Source organism: Erithacus rubecula (assembly GCF_903797595.1).
Source record: "Erithacus rubecula genome assembly, contig: SUPER_Z_unloc_2, whole genome shotgun sequence".
Taxonomy (NCBI): domain Eukaryota; kingdom Metazoa; phylum Chordata; class Aves; order Passeriformes; family Muscicapidae; genus Erithacus; species Erithacus rubecula.
Window position 1 is genome coordinate 14,070,441 of NW_027635860.1, and position 17,687 is coordinate 14,088,127.

At 37.4% G+C, this 17,687-nt stretch overlaps 2 protein-coding genes across 6 annotated transcripts in view; both read right to left on the minus strand.

The window, feature by feature from the left end:
• Window positions 1–17,687, minus strand: part of REEP5 (receptor accessory protein 5) — a 235,022-nt gene that overhangs the window by 175,190 nt on the left and 42,145 nt on the right. The window lies entirely within an intron of this gene.
• Window positions 1–17,687, minus strand: part of MCC (MCC regulator of WNT signaling pathway) — a 181,151-nt gene that overhangs the window by 121,443 nt on the left and 42,021 nt on the right. Inside the window, exon 1 of one of the 5 annotated variants that reach the window (XM_079331245.1) lies at window positions 17,597–17,662. The exons of 2 other annotated variants lie outside the window; for them this stretch is intronic. In XM_079331245.1, coding sequence (XP_079187371.1) covers window positions 17,597–17,647 — 51 coding nt within the window. In that variant the 5' untranslated portion in view covers window positions 17,648–17,662. Of the gene's footprint in view, window positions 1–6,642; window positions 6,665–15,080; window positions 16,341–17,596; window positions 17,663–17,687 lie in introns of those variants that run through there. 2 more of the 5 variants (XM_079331244.1, XM_079331246.1) reach the window with 2 other exon arrangements.

Sequence of the window (17,687 nt, forward strand, 5' to 3'; positions counted from 1 at the left end):
ATTGGCACAACAGCAACAGAAAAACTGCTTGTCATTGATCAAAACATCTCTATTTCTCATATATTCAAAACTGGAGCCAGGAGGAAAGGGAGGAGGGAGAAATATTTTAGAGACACTGATAAAGCTCTAAAATAGAACACCCCAAGAGGCAAAAATGATAGTACAGCAATCCTTTCAGACTACAACAGGGTGATGACAAAGTTAGGATATTACTGACCAACAGTTTATAAGAAACAAACAGACAGATTTTAGAGATGTCAACCAAGTATGCAAAGAAGGAAAAAATTAAATCCAGATACTTACAGAGCAGAATGTGTCAGCCTCATTTTCCAAAACATAATTTTGCAAATAACTTAGTTTAAGAAAAAAAGCTTCAAACTATGTCTGGTTCCTTCCATCAGCAAATACTTTGTCTACAGATTATCTTCTTCTAATTCAAATGAAAACCAGGTATCTTTTTCCCAATGCCACTGATGTTTTAAAGGGGTGAGTAATATACAGTAGATACACAGCATTTTGTTTTTTCAGAATACTACAGTCACTCACTGTTGCTTAAAAAAACTCTGTAAAGACAAATAGACACAAATAAGAGTAATATCTTTATTCTCTTAAATTAAGCATGGGAAGGGAGGGAATCACTAAGTTTCCTCTTGCTCTGGGACAAATACAGTACATGCACTTACTGCTCTTCCTTTTAAAACAATTAGCCACTTGGAATCTCTGCCATCTCTGATGACTTTCTGCCTCACCTCAACTGGAATTCATGCCAAGAATCTTACATGTTAGAAAAGGTTCAAGTAATCCTGCTGTAATTCTCAAAAGCTGCATGCCACAAACAACAACTGACTATACTGTAGCTTTAGAAGGCTCCAGGATACTAAATTCCCATGTGGTTTTGCTCATATTCTGCAGCTACTCCAGCAGAAAGCTCTGTAATAGATCATCTACATTGCTATTTGGGACCCAAAGGAAAGCACTTTTACTTGTGCTCAGTTCAGCATACTGATTTTCCTTTTCTAAAGGAATTTGGTTATTTTTTTTATCCTGTGTATGGAATCTATCAATCACCAATCAGTTCATAAGCTTTAATGAAGTGGAAAATCAAACTGCTTTAAATTTTTTTTTCCCCATTATAAACCTGTATTTTCTTGAACAGTTAAAAATACCTTTTACAATGTGTCCAAACACATACAAAAATTTTTCAACACAATCACAAGACACAAGTTCTAATTCAGCCACAAAATACTTGGAAAATGCTATCCCTTAAATCTGCACAGAGATTTTTAATAGAAGTAGAAACCAATTTCATACTGGTAATCAGCTTTCGTATAAAAACTCAACTAAGAACATGGGTAGGCCTATCTCAGTAAACACTGATCATTTGCAAGATTAGGTAAATCCTCAAATGTTAGTTTGTCCAACTAACAGAAAATTATGTGATCTTCATTAGTCTATTGCTTAGACAATCAATATTTTTGGCAACAACTATTTATCAAGCAACAACATTAATAAGTTACTTTTTTCATGTTACCCAGTTTTGGATAGAAGTACTTTAGTAAAATCAAACAGAACCCTCTCAGCAGGGCTGTAAAACTGCAACTTCCAGGTAGTTCAGGACTGCACTTATTTTTTTTTTAAATCACTTTGACAAAAAAAAAATAAAGTCACAAAAAAAAGAAAAAAGTGAACAAAATAATGGTATTATTTTTGTGTCCACAGAACTTCAAATGGGTACATTTCAATTATAATTTGGAAATATTGTCAAGCTTGCAAAAAAATATTTCTTGGACCATGACTTAGCTAAGAACTGTACTCTCTGTCCTTCGCATTATCTTTTTACTTCAGTATTCATTTTAGCTCAGCCCAATGAGAAGCAATGTTTTTGTAGGGCTTAAAAAATGAAAGAAGATTTTAACTTATATTGAGCAATTATTATAGTGCAATGAGACTCATATTCATAATAAATGTATTTAGCGTATAACTATGAACTGCATACTACCCATTAGGATGTTGCCAGGACTTTATCTTTCTGCATATAAAATTTTATGCAGGAAATGCAGCAGTACTGAAAGCAAAACACTTGGGTTAATATAATGAGATGTAGCAATGCTGAAATGTCCATGCTATCCCTCTGGTCACAAAGGTCTCTGTTTATCTAGACCAATTATTTTTCATATTTCTGTTAAAATGCCACAAACAAGTTAGTAAACTACCAGATAGAAAAGAACTAAATTAAACTTCAAAGCCATTTATTCTCTTTCAGGAAAAGGAGAGCATCAAAGCATTCAGTAATGTTTTCTTCTCCACTTAAACATTTTGTTTTCTCTTTTAAAATGCCACAAGACTCTGGCTTTAGGCAAGAAAAAGAAGAAACAGTAGTGTCAGCTTTACATATGACATTTGCAAATTATTATTACTACAGCTCAGAACAACCAGAACTAACTACACCCAGACACCTTACAAATACCACAGCAGAAAAAAGTTACTAAAGAGGAGGGTATTTCAGGAGATTGCATAAGGGCTCTCAGGGAAAAGGTAAAGGTACCCTCACAAGATCTATTATTGCTTATGATCAGTAGTCATCAAACCTGAACTCTTAGAAGGCAGCTATTTGCATAATAGTAATGTGACACACAGGAATTTCAGTAAAACTCAGCCTGGCCATCATAACTTTTGCATTCTCCAGGAAAACCCCTCTTACAATCTCAGTTTGTCAAAGAAGCTTGACTTTGTACAAAAGTATTAGACAACAAAAAGTACAACACCTAAGGCAAAAAACTCAAACCATAAATTCTCTATAAATCTTATTTTCATCATCAGGCTTTTAAATACTGTGTAATATTCACGAATTCTGTATCTATGGGTACACAACTGTTGTGGGTTTTTCTCAAAATGGTTTGGCTGGACCAACACCACCTGGGATCACCTCTTCTTGCCCCATGCCAGCCTTAGGCACTGCTGCTCATTGTGTTGCGTTATTGCACTGGTTTAACTGCAACTGTTCATTTGCTGCAATATCCCACTAATTAATCACAGGGCAGAAGCTTGCCTTTGTGCCAAGAGAACCAGGCCCTTTCTTCGAGCACTTGCAGCTTCTCAGCCAGAGGAGGGATTCCTTCTTCCTTGACTGAAGAGTATCAGTGAGAACTTTGGAGGACCCTGCACAGTCTTGGGAGTGCAACATAAATAAAAGGACAGAGACAGGGAAGATGTAGACTGGCACATGCAAAAGTATCAAGGGAAGCAACAATAAATTAGCAACTGCAAGAGAGCTGAAAGAAAAAGCTAATGAAAGCTGAGAACACACATCTAGTGTAGCTCTAAGGACAGAAGAGAATGAGCTGCAGGCACAGAAAACAAAGAAGCAGAAAAGCCTACTCAGAAGCAAACTACAGAACTCAATAAACAACTGCTGATTCAGCTTCCAGACTCTAAATACAACTATTATGAGCAGGAGAAATATGATGCTAACAATTTATCTTAAAACATATAAACTGGAAGACTTAATGATCTAGAAATCCTCAGTGTCATGGTCACCTTTTTAAAAAATCTATTCTCTCAAAAGTAACTAGATCACATAGTCTCTTAATGCTATGGAGCCTACATTAAAACTGCAACACTGCCACTCTTTTACAAGTAAACCTCTACCAATTCAGCCTATCAATAAAATCCTCTAAAAATCTTCATTTCGTTAAAAATCTGGCTTAAGTATAATTTCATAACCATGCTCCAGCTAGATACATTCCTCTTTAAAAGATCAAGCCAAGCAACTGCAATTGAAATACTAGCTTGATTAACAAGATTTTTGATAAATCATGGTACCATCGTGAAATTAATGCATTTAAATGTAAATTCTTATACATTACACAACCAGCATTGCATCAATAATGGTGTGCAGTTTATTTCAGCTCCTTAAATGAAATGTACTATGAAGGACAAAGCATCACTGTCTTGGCAATGGTACTGCATATTACTGGCATTTCAAATCTAACACAAAGCTTACTCTATCAGTTGTTCTCTTTATATTTTCTGTACAAAACACAGGGTTTTACACTTGGTCTAAAAAATAATAATCACTAAATCTTGGCAGCATGGTCCTTTAACCATTCCACTATAAGTCAGATAGATGATTAAAGGCTACCAACTGTTCACAATTCCCATTCAGACAAATAGCACAGCTTTAGAGACAGCCCAGTTTGATTGGGGGGGGGGGGGGGGGGGGGCAGGGAAATCGAGAAAACGCCAAAAAACTGAACTATAACTGGACTGTGAATTGCTTAATTGACTTTAAAAGACTTCATAAATCCACTATTTTCATTTCTCAGTAAAATCTCCGCTACAAGATTTAAAAAATGAATGCTGACTCAGGTGTCAGACTGATGCCCTGAAACCCTTTGAAGTCATGAATTAACAATGGCAAAAGTTCACAAGAAACTCATGTAACTTCTTATCATAAGTTTGAAGTGTATTTCCTCTTGATGTTCTATTTCTCCTTCCCCCTTTCCCAATGGATGCTGATTCCTGTCTTTAGCTTTTTCTAAACCATAGAGTGCTGCTATTCTGACTGTGCCAAGCACCAAACAGTGTTCACATGACCACGACAGAAGAGTGGTGCTAAGAAACAGTCCTTTCATGGGGAAGGAAATTACTAGTTTTTAACTTTGTTTCGATCCATTGGGAACTGTGTTTACACATTGTGAATGAGCCAGACTGTGTATGGATTTTAATCACTGTAGAATTCCTTGCTTCCCAGAAATTGTGTCCCATTGGTCCCTGACAGTAACACACAGATATATCAGATAAATCTGTCATCTTCAGGGAGTTGGTGTAATGCAGTACTAAACATCCAGAACATTCATATCCACATCAGGAATTATTCACATTCTTTTCAGATTGAATTTACTATGAATGTGTCTTTGAAATCTAAGTTTAACTTTAAAGCTGATTTAAGTGAACAAATTGAGCTGGATTCTGGATTAACAGAAAACTCATTATCACTAGAAACTTCCGTATTACTGTATTTAAAAACAAAATCTAAATTTAAACTTCCCTACTGTGATTTATTTCCGTAGTACTGCTTTTTCAGATCCTTATGAAGGTAACATTATATGAGACAGAACATACATAATGTCAACATCTGGTAAGAACTAAAACTGCAAAATTCTTTCTTTGTTCTCTTGGAAGGGAAACATCTTTCATGAAAAGCCACTGAAATTTGCTGTAAAAATAAGCAGCAAAAATTTCACAAAGGCAAACAATGAAAAGGTTTTGCCTTTTTATTTTTTCCTCTTTTTTTTTATCACTGTAGGTCATCCTTCGTAGCACTTGGCCTTTTTTAAAACAATCAGAACAATGAAAAAAATCTACTGAATTCTAGTCATGCTGTTCAACAGAATGAAATCAAATGTTTAAAAAAACTGACAATTTCTGAAGCTTACTCATTCCTTTTAAGAAATTATTCATTATAGGATACTACCCTCTCTTTCCACTCCAAGACAGAGAAGTTTCTGACAGAATTAATTCAATAAATGTTCTGCAAGTGAATATTTTGTTTATTCACAGAAAGTTCCCTTGGTGTTTCTAAAATTTTTTTTTTCTTTTTGATTCCAATATATACCGTGCTCCAATCATTTTAAAGGTGCAACAGTTCATGCACTTACAAAAATATTATTTGACCACTCTCATAAGCACAAGACAGTGGAGTTTATGATTCAGAGAGGAGAGAGGCAGTAAAAAAATCAAGGTCACAGCTGTAGGTTTCACTCAGACCTTTCCTTGGAAAAATCCTGTGGGATAAGATTCTGAAGGGAAAGAGGCCTGTAGATGCTGGTGGACATTAAACTGAGTGTGAGCCAGCAACATGCTCTTGCAGCAAAGAAGATGGATGGATTCTGGCATGGATTAGGTTAAGTATTGACAGCAGATCAAGAGATGTGAGCCTCCTGGTGAGGCCACAGGTGGAGTGTTGGGTGCCGCTCTGGGCTCCCCAGAACAAAACAGACACGGACACACTGGGGAGAGTCCAGCCAAGGGACACCAAGATGATGGATGGGCTCCAGCACCTCTCCTATGGGGAAGGGCTGAGAAAGCTGGGGCTGCTCATCCTGGAGAAGAGAAGGCTCAGGGGATCTCACCAATGTCCACAAACACCTGCAGGGAGGGTGCAAGGAGACTGGATCCAGGGGTGCCAGTGAACAGCACCAGAGGTGACGGGTACACACTGAAACACAGGAGGCTCCCTCTGAACATCAGGAAACTCCTTTTCCCTGCAAGGATGACTGAGCACTGGTTACTCAGGGAGGTGGTGAAGTCTTCATCCTTGGAGATATCCAAAAGCTTTTCATAGTCTTGGGCACTTGGCTCTAGATGACCCCACCTAAGTAGGGACTTAGACTAGGTGACAACCACAGGTCCCTGACACTCTCAACCATTTTGTGATTCTATAATGGGAAATAACATCTTGTTACTGAAAAATATGATTATGTAACATTCTGAATGAGATATGAAACTTGCTGATAACTCATTGGCATCAACCATTGCATTTAAAAGTGCTTAAATAAACTATAAAAAGAAATCCAGCCTAACACAATACAGGAAGTTAAAGAAGTTAAAGAAATTCTCATAGGAAAGGAGAAAATCTACTGTCATGAAAAGCAATTAGCAATTTATTTCCTTTCCAGAAGGGGTAGGTATTTAAATTCCACCACATGGAGTTCCACAAAGGAAGATAATTATAGGTATTCATAGGTATTCAACCCTGCAGGATGAGAGACAGATTCTGAAAGTTTTAAAAAGCATTGAAAAATGCTCTGTGTTTTGCAGATCTCTCTCACCAAGTAACTAAATTAATACAGATCTCCATGCAATTATGACTTGACAGTTATGAATCAATACATTTTTTTCCTACTTTGCTGCAGAGGGAAGATATCTATTAGTGGAAGAGGAGAAATAAAGAGATTCTGTCCATTCTTTAATCCACCATTTCATAAGACAGAAGAAAAGTATAATTAGAAATACCATTAACAAATTTTGTTCTTCACATATAGAAGGCACCTATTTGCTTCAGGCAGACAAAAATTTTTCTCTCAAAGATTTACTTTACTTATGTATTTCACTAAAATTAAATGCATTCTTATTTAGCATGGGCCAGACCTTCCATCAGGTGAGTTCTACCTGGCAGATCACTGAACTGTGCTATACCAACCATCACGACAAATTCATCTCTTCCTACAGGAGTAGGAAGGAGATCACAACATACAAAAAGAAAGAACCAGCTGATGAACATGTCAACCACCATGAGTTTAAGTAAAAAGACTCAAGTACATAGGCAAATCAGTTTAAATTAAAAAACAAAACAAACAAAAAAACCAAACCAAACCAAAAACAACAACAACAAAAATCCCACCAAAACCAACAACAACAAAAACAAAAACCAAAAAACCCCAACAACAACAAAAAACCCCCCACCACCTAAGTCAGTAAATTGCACAAGAGCAGCATCAGTAACTTGAAAAAAATGTATGCTGTACAATGCTGTGGGAAAAAAAAAAAAGGTTAAAAAAAGAGATTAAGGGTTGGAAAAAGGAATTTATCTCATGAAGACAAAGTATTTTATATGTAATGTAAAAAGAAAATAAAGTCAAACATAAAACAGCAAAGAACAGCCCACAGTACACAATTCTGGTCTTTTCTGCAGATGACAATATCCATTTTGGTTTCTGTACATGGCTGCAAAAACCATCTCAAGCACATGAATCCAGGCAAAGGAAGGAAGATGCAGCTGACGTGCCACTTGAGGAGTGGCAGTATCAGTCCCAAGCACAGTTAACAACCACCTAGATGCTATTATCTCCTACCTGGCAACAACTTATCAGTAAACAACTTGTGCAATTTAAATGGGATGCAAAGTTCAGAAGATTATCAAACTAGAGGCATTCAGTCCCCTGAAGGATAAGAAGCAAACCAGCACAGTTTTGGGCAGGATTATCACAGCCTCTTGTAAATGAAGGCCAGATAATATAATGTCTTTGCAAGGAAATTATACTTTTGGGTTTACAGTCTGCAAAGGGAAGACTTTTTAAGTAGGCACCTGTGCTGCTTTGTGGGAACACTAGCTTCAGCTAAACCTCTGTGGACACAGTTCAGAAGCACACTGAGTTGTCACTGGAATAGTTTTGGACTTAGCACATAGCACAGTAAGGATCTTCTACTTCTCTGTCATCACAATTGTGAATCACAGTTCTGTGTTGACAACTATAATTCCATCACTGCAACAAAACAATTTACTTTTTTTTTTTTTGGAAACATTTCAAAAATCGCTCTGGTAGATCAGAAAACAGAGGTGCTGTTGTGAACCTATCAAACACTGAAATAGCCTCACATTTTAAATGTATAAATGGTCTGTTTTTAAAACAATACCTCATTTCATTTATCAGCAGATAGCCATAATCCTGATGTAAATTTCTATTTTGGGATGTACTACACATCGTAGTGATATCCCAATTATCTGCAATAAAATCCAGTAACCACCTTCTGAAGCATTTCACAAGTTCTGCAAGAGTTACTGAGGGTAATTTTTAAAACTTAGCATGCAACCAGTAATATTGCAAACAACCTTAAGGGGTATATCTAAGAATACTGAAAAAAAAACTTCTGCATATCTATATGTTTGGGAGGGCTGAAAAGATTTCTAATAATATTTTAATTTTAAATTTTCATATCTAATTACAAAAGAGTGTGAACAAGCAAGCCAATTTCCAAAGCCTTAATGAATATTTCTGTTCATTAGAGATAGTTAAAATCTAAATCTACAAAAAATATATATCATTCATACAGAACAGTTAATTTACAAATTAGTATATCCAAGTCTGATCAAAGGCAAAAACATTTTACTTCTCCTAACTGGAAGAGGAGGAGGGAAAAGACTACAAATCTTATCTCCAAAAATCTTCCAGGAATGAACTCTGGCTTTTTTATCTATGAATAAACACATCAAGTCTCTAAAAGCAATTAGATAATCCAATACATTGTTAATGGTACTTTCACAGCACATATTTGTACTAACAGATGTTTCAGCATATAAGGCATTTTTCAAACATGTTTTTTTTTTTAGGAGCAAGGAATATCAAAATATCAGGCAGATAAGTTACATAATCTTTGTCTTTTTTCATTAGGAGGCTGCAGAAGAGCATTATCAGTGCTGACAGTGTCTGGGCATTTTAACTAATCTTTTTATAGTGCTTCAATTTAATAATAGCCAAGCTTGGAACACACTATGCTTAATAAGCAGCTCAAACAAATCCAGGAAAAAAAGTTTCTTTGAAGTCACTATGTTTTTAACACCAGGAATACACACTACAAATTACATGTATTAATCATGCCAGAGCACCTTCAGCTTGACTATGGACCCAATCCAAAGCCTGCATTCAGACTAGTATCACTGTCCAGGAGCATGCTCATTAAAGTTTACCATTGAAGCATTTCCTTTAAAATATTATAAATAGATCAGTGTAACAGAGACACACAGGAAGTCTTTAAAACTTGTGATTATATTTCACATCTAATGTCTCCACACTCCCCATGACAACAGAATGGGAAAGGTTTGCAAGGTTGCCTACTGCTTCACAAAGCCCATGCGAACCAGGAAAGAGGAGAGAGCTTACCCAAAGATTTACAGACTTTACCTCAGCATCTCTGAAAGCTGAGAACATTCGTGTAAGGCTACAGGTGTTGCTGTCTCCAGATGCAAGTTTTACCCAGCTCTCCAAGAGAGGCCATGTAAGACCATTCCTCAAGGTTCTTTGATTTAAGTACACTGGGTTGCTGTACTTGCTTTTCTAAGACTATAGCAATTCACCTTTTTGGTTTGCTTACTGTTAGGAAAAAAATCAGTTATGCAACTTTATCAAGGTTAAAATAATTTTAAAATATGCCATATTTGCTGTCTGATAACCACATTCCACTCTGTTCTACTTTAAGGCTGCAATATTTTAAAGGATTAATAATCTACCATATTTCTCAAAACATCCTGACTGGGAAAAACACACTACCTCTGTTGGCAAGGCTCAGTACACCCTTTGGTGTTACAACCTGAACAGCTTTGACGCTGATAGCCCAGCTATATCCAGTAGCAGAGATGGAATTGCAGGAGAATATGGTGTTTATCTGCTCATGAGAGGTACTGGAAATACCCTGGAACACTGGTTGCATGACCAGAAGGAAGCGGATGAAATATTAGGGTGATATTTACTCTCTGATTTTCTTGGAAGACTACCAAGCTCAGGAAGATAAAACAAGTGTTAGGGATTTAATCCTACTTTGCAACACATCAAAAACCTCTTCCCCTTCCCATCTTTCCCCATGCCTAGGTATAGTGACAGCACAAGTGGTGCTTGTTCTAAAGGAACAGAGGCACACATAAGAAAGTCCCTCAGGGTGGGGATGGTCACTGCTGAACTCTCCCTCTGCCAGGGAGGCTTTGAGTGTTGTTCTGCTCCTCTGCTGGCTACCCACCTCATCCCACAGCTCCCTCACAGTCACTGGACTTGTGTACATGACTTGAAACCATGCAGCCCCTCTTATTTTTGCAATTCTCCTTCTACAACATTCTTCACCAGAGTCTAGTTTATAAGAAGGGCAGCAGTGGAACATAAATCTGAGAAGAAAGTGGAATATTATCCTACCATAAAATTACTAAAAAGTTAGAATTTAAACCTTTCAGATTTAGTCCTTTCTTCACATGTAAGATTTTGGTAAAACCCTTCATAGAAGCTCATTATTCTGCTTCCTACACAAATACCAGCTTTGAAGCCTATCCTTCCTTCCCCTCCCCTAAATTTGAAACACCTTGTTGTTGAAGCAAACAAAAATAAATTAGTAATTTTCCCAAGATAAACAGCCCATGGGTTTATTCCAGTCAGTGTTAAAGGGTTAAAGAATACGAAGCTGTAGCTTCACAGCTGTAATGCTATCACATGAAAAATCTGTATCCTAAACACTTGACTTCCAAACGTCAAGAAGCAGGAGGTGTAAGTGTGCACCTAAAGTAGCATGCTATCTCCTAATTTTGCCATGCATAAAATAATAAAATAAATTTTTCAGATGTTATACACCATCAACTCATACAGCAAGTGCTGAAAGAATACAATAAACATTAACATTATACAAATCAGCTACAATGCTGAACATATTGCTTTACTATAATACCAGCCTTCATATCATTACAAAATCTCTCAGGCACAGTCTTACTACCAACAAATTCACAAGGCTCACTTAATGAAAATTATAGCCAAGAACATAGCTTGGCTTTTAATTCAAGGATAAAATTTATCTCTTAAGTGCACAATTGAGAAAAATATCATTAAGCTCAGCACTTAACAATTCCTTCGCATTTTCATACACTAATAATTTTAACTGTCCCAGCATTAGGCACAGGCATAACTGCTCGCTACATTTAGTTCAACAGGTGTACCAGGTCAAACCACAGCTCTCTCTATTTCAGCAAACCATCCCCACAGTGAATGTCCAGGGGAGCAGACAAGATCTGATTTAGTATGCAAAGGATACCCCATCAAAATGCTGGGGGCTTAAGGCCAGTAGGCCTTTGAATTTGGAAGAAAATATAGATTAGGCAATACAGCTCCTTCTAGATGAGGAACTACTGCTGCAAAATAGACAATCTAATACGCACAAAGCATTTAAATTCTGATACAATGTTTCATTTTTAATGATGTACAAAATGGCCTGCAATTATGGGCACCCTGCTGTTAACCCATACATATTTTCAGTAAAATTCATTACGTTTCCTTTAAAAACATGTTTTGTGTTTACAACAAAGGCTTTCAAAATTACATGAGTAAGAAACTGAAGGGATCCAATGAGAGCTTTCATAATTTGGATAACATATTATGCATAAAAATCACATCCTTCCTTGATTCAAGCCTTAAAGGCAATCTCTGTAAATTGTGTTAAGCCTTAACATGGCCAGGTGAAAGCTCTTTCCAGAATAGTAGAACAGTTTTTTTGGCCACTGTTACCTATCTACAAAAGTAACACAGGCTGTTGTAGATGCTCACAGATTACACAACAATGTTGCCTCTCTTATTGTATCTTATATATACCAAAAAAAACCCCAAACCAAACAAACCACCAAGCCTAATACCACCTTGATGCATAAGAACAAAGTTTCTTCCAATTCTCCAAGCAGTTATAACATGACAAATCCACCAAGCCAACAACAAACTGGATAATTTTTCTTTCTGTGGACTTGGAAACTTGAAGGCAAAGAAGAGCAGAAGAAATGGGGTAACATAAACTGACATGTTTCAATTAAAAAATAGTCTGAACTTTGGAACTAGGGAACCACAGCATATGAGTTTTGTGGAGGTCTGAATGACCTACAACAGATTTGTTTTTTCTTCTGCTTTCTGCATGACCTTTGGATGGGGGCAGGTGAGTAAATAAAGACTATCAAGATCCCTGTTTACCCGGACAAGAGTTTGGGAATAGCAAACATCAACTGTACACAAGTTTCTACAATCACACTGTGTCTTGGACAAGAAACATGTCCTTTAATTCTAGCCAAAGAGAGATGCAAATCTCAGGTAGAAAGTTCTAATACAAATGAAACAAATTGCAATCTATTTATTTCCTCTTTTGTCTAATGTATCCAGTCAAGAATGCATTTATTATATCTTCAGTGCTTTGTAGCTTTCCTGTTTATTTTAATAACAGTAGTTTCATGCCTAGAGCTCCACATACTGAGATAGAGATCAAGGCATCCACACGAAAAGCCACTGTGCATCATGTAAATCATAGTATTTCTTGGTCTGTTATCACATTTGGCATTCAGGTATGTACAGCAGTAGCAGCCCACTGCAATATCAGCATAGAGCTGTCTGTAGAGATAGAAGTGCTGGTGAACACAAGCTAAGATATCAGTCATTGAATCAAATTCCCATTGTAGCCATTTTCCCACCATTTAAATGAACACAGGGCTCCTACCCTTCACTCATCAAAAATAAACACAATGTAGATAGAACACAGAGCCAGAAAAGAAGGAAAAGAGCACAACAAAGACAGGAAAAATACAGATACATATACCAAAGGTTCAACCTTTACCTAGGACTTTTTAATCTTTAATTAGAGCAAATACCAGTCACCAAAAGGGAAAGGTCTAACAGGAGCATAGATATTACAGAGTGGTGTTTGAGAAATTAACAATTAGGGGTGTGCAGCTATCTACTACATCTCAGAGCATCTTATTTCTCTGAGAAGTGGAACACGATGATTTCGCAATGCCTCCATGTTTTTCACTGAAAACCCAGTGTTTTACCCGAGATCACTGCTGAAGCTGACCCAGCCCTTCTTGGTGACTGGCTAAGGCTCACTAACACAAGCAGCTCAAACAGCAAAGACGAGCAGCAAGCAAATTATGATAAGCAGCTGGGGAAATTTAGGAGTTATATGACCTTCCCTGCTATGTCTGCAGTCAAAAAAGTCCCTATTTCTAACCCACCTGTAGCACTGGAGTACAAATGTGAACTAAGGACTAAAGAAAGCTTGTTGGGGAAAAAACCTACTTAAACAATGACAGTGTTGCACAGTCACAGACTCTTCTCAACAAAGGAAACTTGAGTAAGTAATTTCAAGACAGCAATGTAAATACTAACTGCTCCAAATACTGACTCAAATATAAATTCCTTGAGACACATCATAATCTATATCATCTTGCAAAGTCTTCAAAATTAGATGTTAAGAGGATAGAAATCTGTGATCACCATCAATACAACCACAACCAGAAACACTGACCAAAGCTAACCCAGGCTTTTATGCAGAATTTATGAACCCCATTTATGCCGCAATGCCAATACAAAATTTCTAAGCAATACTTTGAAAAAAGTAACAAAGAAATAATGAAATTGAACCCTTTTTACTTTAAGGAGAAATACATATGACATTTATTTTGCCAGAATTTCCCGGTCACAAACCTACTGTCCTCTTGTATGGAAGGGCACAGCACTTGCTTATCTCACATATTCACTGTGCTTCCCCCTGCGTTGTAGTCTCCTTCATTAGCCTACTGATTTATTTCATTTATATTGTTATTCCGTTCCATACCTAAGTGTCTCCTTTCTCTATACAATTAACTCCAAAACTGTTAACTCTGCTATTATGCGAAGCATATCTAGCTAATATTCCTTAAAAAACCAACCACATAAAAGATATGTCAAAATAAAGATGTATCAAGGAAATGGGCAAAAGGAACAGAGAAGCACCTCAGATAAACTGGGACAAGACAGACTACAGATTCAATTTCCTACAAAATTACCTTAATCAAATGATTGGGATTTCATAGCGTAACTAAATTAGCAGTTCTCAGTAAAGCCCATAAGGATTATATATCTAAGACATTTCAGTAACTGACAAATTATGCACTTCTAAAATATTTATTAAGAATTTGCATAACATCTGATATGGCTTTAATTTCAAATTTATTAAAAACACACACAAACATGTCACACATAATACACACCCACAACTATAAGAAATAACAGCTTAACTATGGTTTCCAGTGGAAAAGCAGAAAGTTTCTCATGACTTGTTTTCTTTTAGGAAAAGAAGGAAAGTAACCTAATTCATCTAACCTAAACAAACATTATCACCTTTGCTAAATACAAACAAACACAACTTCTGCCAATGTTGCTGTCTTATCAATAAATATTTGTTATTTTCCACTCACCCCACTTCCCTGCTAAATTAATCACCATCTGTTTAATCTCAAATGAGATCTCCATATTTTACCTACTGCAAAGATGAATGTTGGGCATAAACACAGCTCTCAGAGGGAAGGCAATCACTGCTGCAGGGGAACAGGAAAAATGTCTCTACATGAGACATTAGCATTTCACCACTCATTCAGAGCAAAGCAGCAAAAAAGTTCAGGTCATTTCCTGACTGGCACAGTAAGTTACAGCAAGACACACATTCTATTAATTTTTAATTGCATTGCTCGCAGACTGAAAGCCCGAATGGGGAATGTTTCTTTTTAAAGCGTAAAGAAGGGCACTGAAACTGCTTACCTCACTCAGCTCTGCAGGGGATTCATTTCCATATTTCATAGCAACTCCAGAATTCATGATTAGACTTCTCAGGGCTTGACGATTTCTGCAGATTTTAATGCTTCAAAGCTTCATTGAACTGGTTCAATACTTTCTTCTCCAAAATTTTTCTCTCTTACACATTTTGCTCTAGACAGCCATTTTTATTCCACATTGAGAGCTTAAGTTAATGATGCAAGATCTTCTAAAAGAGCCAAACTGGTTTTGACTTCACAAACAATCCATTGCTGTGAGAGACTTGTTAATAATGTGAAGTGCTCAGAGAATGCAGGGAATGAAGTGCTTACCAGGATCCCAGGGCTGTCTTAGTCCATCTACAAGGCGTGCTTCATCTCTGCTCTCTGCTTTATGCTGCTCTTTTCCATAACTCTGTTAAAGGGCTTCTCCCAATGCCGCTGAACATACTCAGAAAAATCTGATGAGCTTCACACAAGTTCAAGAGAAATGAAAAGGAGAGTACTGCTACAGACCTCAGTATTTGGGGAGGCAGAAAGGAAAAAAGAAGAAAGCTCCCCTCCCTGAGAGAAACCAATGCTGCACTTCACGCTAAAGTTTCCCCTGCCAGTGAGCCTGGAGTTTAAGTGGTTTATGATCAAACACAGCTGTCTTGCTGCTGGCTAAAGAGTGCATGGAAGGGGTGGTGCCAAAAGGAGAGCGCAAGTGGGAGGGAGGGAGGGAGAGAGCTACAGAGAGCTCATTTTGGAATGACAGGCATCTCTCCAGCTTTCTGCATACTAATTACTATACAGAAAACTATAAAGCTACGTAACAGGAAACACCACATGGATAACAATAAATTGGATTCCTATTTCCCTATTCTTGTGTGCAATTAAGTAAGGAAAAAGAGGGAGCTGAGGGGGGGGGAGGGGGTGGCGTTTGTAATGATTTCAAAAGGTCACAGTAAGCCTGAAAGCACCATTAGAATACTGCAGATTTTACATAACAGACTGACATTTTGCAAAGAGTTCAGAAGATGCTACTGGAAGAAGAGGAGAAAAAAGCATTTGCTTTCAACATTCTGCTAAAAATCAAGGAAAAATCCTTAATAAGGTGAATTTGTGGACATGTTGTACTTATTACAAGAAATCACGACTCCTTTACCCCTTTCCTTTGTTCCCTAAAACACAGTGAGAGTCCCATACACTTTTTGATTGGATTCTGGTTTCCTTTTTGACTCAGATGTAGGAAACACAATCCTCTGCAGCTGAAATTTATCTGATTATCTTAATGCAATATATTGTTGTGCAAAATTAGTTCAGAAAAAGAATCCAAATATAAGAATTAGGAATAAATGCTATACAAGCTATGCACTCTGGCAAAAACATTTTTATGGAAAACAATGCGCTCCAAGAATAGAATTTTGAAAATAATCATGTGAGTTTTTCTTTCTTCTCTGTTAGTCAGAGATTAGTATCAGCATGCAAACAATTCACTACAAGAAGTGCATCAAGATCTAGATTCAAGAAAACACACTTATGTTGCTATACAATACTGATCAGACTTCCTGTGTCCCTGTCCATCCTCCATGCCCAGCACCAGGAACTGCAACATTCCTGTGGCTCATAGAGTAACAAGAATGCCACAATCTCTTTCCAGCATGTTTTACTTTCATCCTTCAGGTCTCCAGTTTGCTTCAGCACAGTCTGTATTTTGGGATTTCCCTTCCTCTTTTCATGCCCACCTTGCATCGCCTCGACTCTCCATTGTTTTCCCCATCAAGTGCATCCTCCCTGTCCCACCTTCACATTCAGGTCTGCCCCTGCGTTCAGTGCTTCTGTGCATATTCCTCCTTACTCATCTGCTTTGTTTCCCACATATGTTTCCAGTTATGGCCCCTGAAATCCCGGTGAAGGGCTGCACTGCTCTCTGCTGGCAAAGGGACGGTGTCTCACGGCAATGGCGACACTGGGACAGACTGCGCTGTCCCCTCCAGCGGGTCGGGAGCCTGGGAGGTGCAGGCTCCTCCAGACTGCAGCATGAGAACGTATCCCCAGCAGTGCCGTACACTGATCTCCTCTGTATTAAAATGTGATTAACAGGGATTTGTACCCAGAAACAAAGGTGCCGTGTAGTGACAGCTCATTTTTCATAGGTAAGTTAAAATCCCAACAACTTCCATTCAAATCTCCCTGCAGCTGACACAGTATATTTAAAAATGCTTAATCTTTTCAAAAACAAGTCTGGTTTTTGTATGTTATATCACTACTCATATTGACTTTATTTTCTTGTTTATAATCTGCTCTGACCTTATCTTCATCCAATTCTATCACATCTGTCACAGGTTTATCAGCAGAGGGTTGAACCTCAGTATTAATACTAAGTTGAGGTTTTCCATTACAAAAGGAAAACCTGTATTAATTATGGGCTCAACAAACAGCACTTCTCATGCTCTATCCCAATATTGCTGAATACTTCCCTGCTGACTACTAATACACATTCAGAAACAAAAGTTTTTATTTGTTTTCTTCAAAACTCACCATAGTTTGTACATTTCTGGCAGCCCAGCCACCAGATAGACCAGAGCACATGGTACTACATACCTAATACAATAGCAGGGTACTAAGAACT